The sequence below is a fragment of the Halichoeres trimaculatus genome, unplaced genomic scaffold (assembly GCF_033239565.1).
Source record: "Halichoeres trimaculatus isolate MK-OKI-2021-1 unplaced genomic scaffold, fHalTri1.1 fHalTri1_scaffold_9, whole genome shotgun sequence".
In the NCBI taxonomy this organism is placed as follows: domain Eukaryota; kingdom Metazoa; phylum Chordata; class Actinopteri; order Labriformes; family Labridae; genus Halichoeres; species Halichoeres trimaculatus.
This window is the reverse complement of record NW_027437188.1, coordinates 18,766,339-18,774,388: the sequence shown is the minus strand read 5'-3', so window position 1 is coordinate 18,774,388 and position 8,050 is coordinate 18,766,339. Positions and strand designations below refer to the sequence as shown.

Sequence of the window (8,050 nt, the reverse complement as noted above, 5' to 3'; positions counted from 1 at the left end):
TGTGTGCTGTGGAGCAGATGTAAGAGCTTTTCCTCAGTGTCCCCCTGTCTCTGTGTTAGCTTCAGGATGCTAACTTTAGCTACGGTTAGCCTGTTGTTTTAGCCTGTAATGTTACTGTAAACAAGCTTCATTGTTTTCTAAACATTGTGCACTCGGAGCTCGTGGCGCCGCTCTCAGCGACGTGGAAGAGCGGGGCGGTATCAGCGGTGGCTTATTTACTTATGAAGGTCACGCCCATTAACTCAGACCGTTCTGAACAGAGGGGCTATGAGAGCCTGGAAAGAATGCTGCTGTGCTTGATTTATTGCCTTTTTGGACCAAAACATGTTACTACCATTTCATGAGGACATCAATGATCCATATTAAATTGCAGAAAATGAACATGATATGGGACCTTTAATTGATGAATAATAAGTCGTGGTCTAATCCAGGGAATATATACGTGATAATTATTCTGTTGAAAGATTTGACCTTGAAAATTCACTCAGCGAGGAGCCCTCTATCCTCCTTATCATTAATTTATATATATATATATATATATATATATATATATATATATATATATATATATATATATATATATATATATATATATATATATATATATATATATATATGTGTGTGTGTGTGTGTGTGTGCTCCATATGGATACATGTAGACTCACACTCATGTCTCTAATATAAAAGTGTAGATGCATCATCATACAGTAACAGCCACAGTCATGTTTCCTTATTAAAGATACTTGGTGTTTTTATTTACATTATATAAGACAGAAGATGTGCCCTTAATGTCAGTCAGAAACCAACAGCAGTCATCAAGCCTCGTCAGCACACACACACACACACGAGTCCAAACACAGGCTCAGACTGAGTTCATCTCCATGGTCGGCTCTGCACGTTTACCACATGGCATCAAAATACAAAAACTCAGAACAGATTTCTGACATGGCACGGTACCTCCCACAGAGAAATGCCAGTAAAATAATAATGTGTAAAATGTCACAAATACAAGTATTAAAATATTGGTTTCATACTTAGCTGGTGAACAAATGTTATGGAAGCTACTTTTCTCCTGTGAGTGAAGTTATGAAGTGGAGATGTAGATGCAAGATTGACGCACATCCATGAGGAAGACCCTGGACATGTATGACAAGCAGTGGCCATGTTTGTTTTTGTTATTCAAACCAGGTTTATGTTCAACAAATAGAGACTGGTTTCTTTTAGCTTGCTAGGTTTTTTGGAGGGGGACTGAATGTTGATCTAAACAAAACAATTTAAAGCCATGTCCTGAAAAAAATACTCACATTCAGTAACTTTCTTTCAGTATAAATGATAGCATAACACTCATTTAGTTGAATAATTGAAAACAATCCATTAAAATGAAAATAAATCACAATTATAATTTCCTTAGTTTTGTTAAAGAAAAGCTTTGGATGGCACACACACAGTCAAAGATGTATCTAAAAATGAGGTCAGACAGCAAGCAACTTTATGATTAAACCTTAAAAAAAAGAGAGAATTTGAATTTCTGCTTTTCATTTCAAATACAATAAGTAGATATGATGTGTACTGAACTGGTGTGGGTACCATAAACCTGTATTACAAAACGAAAAGCTTGTACTCTTGGCAAATCCGCAGAACACTCACACACTTCTCTACAGCTTCACGTCCATTTTTGACACAGTTAGTGCAGCTCAGTTGTATTACAGTTCACTAAGGTTTTATGTCTATGTTTAACTGACCCACAGTCTGCACTGCAGAGCAACGGTCCACGACTGACAACACTGCCCAGAACTAATACCTGAAACGCCTGCGCACCATATCAGCAAGATCTTTACCCTCAAACGTCTCATACAACGCCAAGATTTTTCAGACTTGGAAATGTGAGCAGTGCACACAAGTTGCGTGGGAGTAACGCTGATGTAATGTCCTTGATTTAGACAAGATACAGAATTCAGGCACTGCAGAAGTTCAGAGTAAAAAACTACATTTATGTTATCACAGATTAAGTACAAGGTTGTTTAATAGAGTACCAGTGGGGCTGCAGTCACTTATTTATTGTATGTCAATACATGTGAAGGTCTGCCGAGGAAAACTTTCACCCAAATAATGATGATACTGTCTGATACACCAGAGAGTGGTTCACCTACCCCGAGAGGACACAAAGGAAATACAGTTTTTGTTACTACAAGATGCAATGCAATCATAGTATTCAGATTTAAAATGGGCCTAAAACAAAAGGTCAAACCGAATCCTGCATCATGTCAGAGGAAAGTAGACCCACAAGCAACACACTGTTCATAAAGGAATCTAATCCCCTGAGCTAGCAACAATAGCACATATATAGTGGCATATATCCGCTCAAATTGTATCATTGTTGCTTGTCCTGTGGTTTATGTAAAACCCCTGAAACATGCTAATGCTCCAGGGACTGCCTGCTGGTCTGAAGTTTGTTCTGTAGTGGTTCTGGGTCAAACTAAAATAGACCTGTGGGACTTTAGGTACTATTAAATAGCTTATGTGACCTTCAGCATAACAACAATTAAGTTCATCATTGTGGAATAAACAAAACTAACTGGTGTCCACTTTCCCAGTTCTGAAAGACATGGGAAAATTCCTTGATCTCTGGGAAAACTTCACAAACCACTCTCTTGTGTGTATGCCAGGTCATGATAAATTACCATGGGCTATTACTTTGACGGCTCATCAAACCTAATTATAAAGAGAAAAGTCAAAGCACAATTATTCTTGGTCAATGATGAGAAAAAATACTGATTGTTGATCTCACAGATTTCTGGATGGGTATTGTGGATTCTGGTTCTACATTATCACAAAAAAACATGAATGTTACAGTTCTTTTTGTCTTTTCTCATGAATCATTTTAGCTTTGTTGCAGAGGGGCAATTTAATGTCACCATTATTCTGCTGTCTAACAGGTGCAACAAGCTCCAGGGTCAAATGTATCTACTGAGAGAAATTCCTAGATGCAACTTGTCATTAATTACCAATTACACAGTAGATAAAGAGAACAAGGTTAAGACCTAAATATTTCATCTAGTTTTAAAGTTAATATGTTCCTTTTTTGTGTAGAGATCTAATATTTTGGCCTAAAACTACAGTCACATGTTGTCAATGGTTAAATTTATTTCTTGTTACTGGTGGTGAGTTAATGTTAGTCCTACAATACTTTGAATATTTGAAGCAACAGGAAGTTATTTAAAAAATAGGCTATAGTTATCTCAGTTATATTAAATATGGATTAGACAATGAAAATGATTCTTAAATGTCTCTACAATGCTACAAGCTTTCTGACCCGCACAAAATCTGATTAGATAATTGGATAGTATGGCAATAAAGATCCTTGACCACAGTGCTCGGGCACTTGTTGCACATCTCTTGCTGAAATCTTTTGGATTTCATCATTTCACATCCTTTCTTAAACATAGAACAATTCTCTGTTATGCTGGTGTAATCTGACTCAGAGGGCACAATCTCTTTCATTTTATAAAACTCTATCACAGTCATTTGCCTGCATCAAGAGTAAATTATCTCTCTGATGTTTTCTTTCAAACAGGGATTTAGCACAGTCAGCACATGTTCCTGATAAATCCAGGCTAGGGTCAGTGTTCTGACAAAATGTTATAACGTGGTGGTTCAGAAACAGAAAGCAGGCACCACACCCAAACTTTAGAAGCAAATGTTAGCCTGTGCTGGTGCTGTCTCAGAATTCAGTTGGCACATTTTGTATGATCTTCAGAGGTTTATAAATCAGTAAATCATTTGGCAAGTTGTACTGACCTAGCAACATGCTGCTCTTACAGTTCATTCAAATCCGTTCTGGACTTTTCAATTGTGAAAATCCTTTCCATGGGGTTGAGTCATGTATTTCTTTATTGTTTAGTAAGTAGACGATAATGGAAAACAGAATGTCATCAGGTTTAGACCCTGAAACAGTTAAGAATTTGTATTTAAGTCAAATCTCTGCATGAAGACAATCAAACAACCGATAAAATCCAATGTGAGGAACCTTAGTTATCCGAAAGCGCCCAATCTGTGAAATATCCCTTTAATCTCTTGGATTAAAAAAAAAAAAAAAGACTGCTGAGTTTTGCTGAAGTATCTGCACGGCCTGGGGTTCCTTATGAGTAAGTTTTGTCCCTTACATTTGTAAGGTACCAGTCAATACTTTTTTATAAGCCACATGGATAAAACAGTGAAGCTAAAAAAAGATAATGTATGTAAATGTATGTCAATGTGTACCATGTCAAACATGCATACTATCACTATGTTTAAGTTAGTAAAGTACTAAAATGTCAATGCTCAATGTTTCTGAGTGTTACTGAGAAATCTGGACAACAAAACTGGAATTTAAATCTGTGAACAGTTCAAGGAGAGCTTAGTTTACCTTTCCTGCTACCCATGAATGCTTCAAAAGGAAGGATAAACAATTCTCCCGTTAGCTGGGTGGGATAAGGCGCCAACCATAACTTGACATCACAGCTTTAAATGTGTTGCACAACCTTTGGCATGTGACAAACTCTCATTCAAAAGGTTCACAATGAACTTTTCTTTAACTGAAATCTTCCAAGGAAAGTTTATTAACTTATAAGCATGAGATAAATGAAGCACTCCTCGTGGTTTATTCTGTTCACATGTCATGAATGAGTCTGTCTTGTATTTGTTCTGGTTTGAGCAGTACAAAGGCACAAAGCTAGGTATAATTTCAGTCCTAAGTGTATTACTTGCAATGACATGGCTGGGTTGTTGTTGGCTATAGTTTGTGGGTTAGAAGCGGCAAAGGCTCTTATATGAGCTTAGTATGAGCTATCGTGGCATTTTCCTGATGATGACCCCTTTTCTGGATTAACTTGTTTGTGCCTCTCATTGGGTTTCAGGCGCAACTACCTGGCCCTACTGTTGGCTGATGTAACGAGCAGCAGATGTTAGAATCAAGTTTGGTAAAGCATGGCAAGATTTAGCAACAGCTGTAGGAGGACAACAAGGACCTGTATTGTTCTTCAGCAGTGGACTTTCTTGTACAAGAGGCCATGATGCAAAGCAAACATTTGTGGCTATGTTACTAACTTCTGAGAGTTCATACATCTTCGTTCCCCAGTATCCACTGTGCTAATGGACAGTGGATTTGTTCTATTTAAGCAATTCTGTCGCCTAACAGGTGCAGCACTAGTCTGTGTCCAAGTTTTCTCCAAGCCCTCTGACTTTAGCTCCAGGTTGTGGTACAAGCTGAGGGAAAGGACCAATGGAGAGAGCTGGAAACCAGATATGGAGCTGAGAAATCCAGCTAGATCAGGTTTTAAAGTATGGTCTCTCTACTAAATGCCCCTGTCAGTTCTTAGGGTCTGTGTGGAACTAGCAAAGTTGCTGTTCTTCAAGTCTTTTGAAGCATGTCTTCTTTTCCAGGGAGTGATGAGGGCATTTTGTTCTTTTTTCACCCAAGGTGTGAGAATCTTTTGATTAATCACTCATATCGATCATCCCACTGTTATGATTCCAAGTTTTCACATGATGCGTTTGCATATCCAAGGATCTGTAAGATTTATTTCCTGCGTGTTCAAGTTCAAATTTAGCCTCTCACAAAACGAAATTTTTTGTTTCCTGGGACCTACAAACTGGTTTCTCTCAGAAACATGGTGCCGATGCTGTAGGAGACTTTCCTCATAGAGGCTGGGGGAGCGGAGCGAGAGCTGGTCAGCGAGGCATGGCTGTGAGAAGTCCCCGCCTCCAGAAAGTAACATGTCCCTGGGATCTCTTTGGGAAAGTTCTCTGGAAGTTCCAGCCGTGATCGAGGGACGAATGAAAAAGCGCGATCATCTTTCAGCAACCTGTTGAGAGATCATTTATAAAATGTTTATACAGTGTCACTTAAAACCATATATACACATAGCAACATGGTTTAGATAAAACCATATCTAGGTTCTGTACATGCATATCCTTTTTTTTAATAAAGTGTCATTACTTACAGGTAAGTCGTAGGACTAACATTGATACATCTTGGCTGGCTGCCTGATTCAAATTTGCTGGCCAGTGTCACGTTGTTTCCAAAGAGGCAATACCGTGGCATTTTAACGCCGACCACACCTGCCAGCACAGAGCCTGTGTGGATACCTATCCTTAGCTGAGAGACAGAAAGACAGAGGGAAGGGGACGAGGGGGAGAGATTGATGATGGGAAAAAAGAGAAATGTGGAGAAAAAGTTAGCAACACACCTGATGATTCTGTCACATATGATGTAAAGAGACTACACTGCAAAAACTGAAATCTATTCAAGTGTTTTTGTCTTATTTTCAGTAGAAAATTCCTTTTTAGACTCAATATGAGCCAAATTCACATGACCAATCCAGAAAAATGTCTTGTTTAAAGTTATTTAAGGACAAAATTGAGGTCTGAATTGCTCGTAACCAGTGAAAAAAAATCTGCCAATGGAACAAGAGAAAAGTTACTTGTATTAAGACATTGTTCTAGTCTCAAGGAAATTTTCAAGCAATTTTTCTTGTTCCATTGGCAGATTTTTTTTACTGGTTACAAGTAATTCAAACCTCATTTTTGTACTCTGATAACTTGAAACAAGACATTTTTCTGGATTGATAAGTTGAAAGTGGGTCATATCAAGTATAATGAGACAATTTTTACTTAAAAAAGACAAAAAACACTTGACAAGATTTAAGTTTTTTGCAGTGTATCTTTGTTTTGGATTGATGCAAAATAAAAATGGATACGTTTCACTTTGTTTATATTAGGATATACAGATATTTTTTTCAGACCAGCTTGGATCTATTTTAAACAAGCACAACTGTTGATTTCTTGAGGCACAGGTTAGAAGCCTTTTTTTTATAATCACCAAGATGGCTACAATAATGTGGCACTCAGAGGATCTGAAATAATGAAGATAATTAAATTCACAAACAAATTGGATGCAGTACTTATAAACATCAGTGTTTTTCTTATCTAGAAATAGGATCTATAATGTTTTTAAATTCTTCAAGTTGTATTTTTGGACCTTCTCTGCCCTTATTACAAGAGGGCAAGACAGTAGAGAGGGCAAGTCACAGGGCGGGAGTGAAAGGCCTCAGGTTGGACTCAAACCTGAGTACAGAGGCCCCTGGATGCACAATGTTTTGATGCTGAGACTACCTGCGAGGCCCAGCAGTTAGCTCCAGATCATAGATTTTCTTTTTCCCTTTTTACTTATGTGCAAGTCAAGTCAGGATATCTTGTTTTAAACCATTTGTCCAAAATGCACTTGTGATTCCAAGTGTGTTTTTGAAATGTTGGAATCACACAATAGCTAGTTTGGGTGATGGAGAAAATCAATCTAAAATTGCCCCTGCCTTCTCTTGGTAACAGATATATGGCAGCAGCTCAGTGTTCATATAATTATCCTGCTGAGTTACGAATCTATAAATGGCTGAAAGCAGAGTGGGAGCTATCTGGCCATTTATCCAATTTGATGACACCACTTCATGTCCACTTGACCGACTATTAATTTCCTGCATTTGGGACCAAGTCACCATACATGTAGCGTACACACTGCCATACATAAACAATCACACAAAGGAGCCAAGGGAGTCATGAAGATTTCTAATGATCTGATCCCTTCACCTAGGTATCCAATGCTGCTGTGTGCATGCCAGCATACTGCAAGGTAGCCATGGCAACAGCAGGCGATGGGGGTAGTGAGGTAGAGAGCACAGACAGTAAGACAGAAAAAAACACAAAGGAGAGAGACAGACAGGGACAGAGAGAGGCAAAACGCACTTATTTTTAGAAGGCAAAACCTTGACAGTGTTGTAGGAGAGACAGAACGGGAGAGACAGTGAGAGAAAATCTGGTAGGTGCACTTGTGTGACCTATTTTTCAGCTAAACTGCTTACAGATGGCCATGCACTTGTCTGTCTGTCTCTACCACAGACACACACACGCACGCACACACGCACAAACAAATCTGCATCCAGCGCCCACTATCCTCTTTATTTCTAAGTCTCAAAACACAGACACAGCAATGTTCATACTCTCCTCTCCTCCTTTTTCAC

The 8,050-nt window shown here is 38.5% G+C and overlaps 1 protein-coding gene across 1 annotated transcript in view; it reads right to left on the bottom strand.

The window, feature by feature from the left end:
- Positions 1–733: 733 nt before the first annotated feature.
- Positions 734–8,050, bottom strand: part of gucy1a2 (guanylate cyclase 1, soluble, alpha 2) — a 48,377-nt gene continuing 41,060 nt past the window's right edge. Inside the window, exons 8-9 of the mRNA XM_074679881.1 lie at positions 5,981–6,135; positions 734–5,842 (exon numbers count right to left, since the gene is read on the bottom strand). Of these exons, the coding sequence (XP_074535982.1) occupies positions 5,623–5,842; positions 5,981–6,135 (375 nt within the window). The 3' untranslated portion in view covers positions 734–5,622. The remainder of the gene's footprint in view (positions 5,843–5,980; positions 6,136–8,050) is intronic.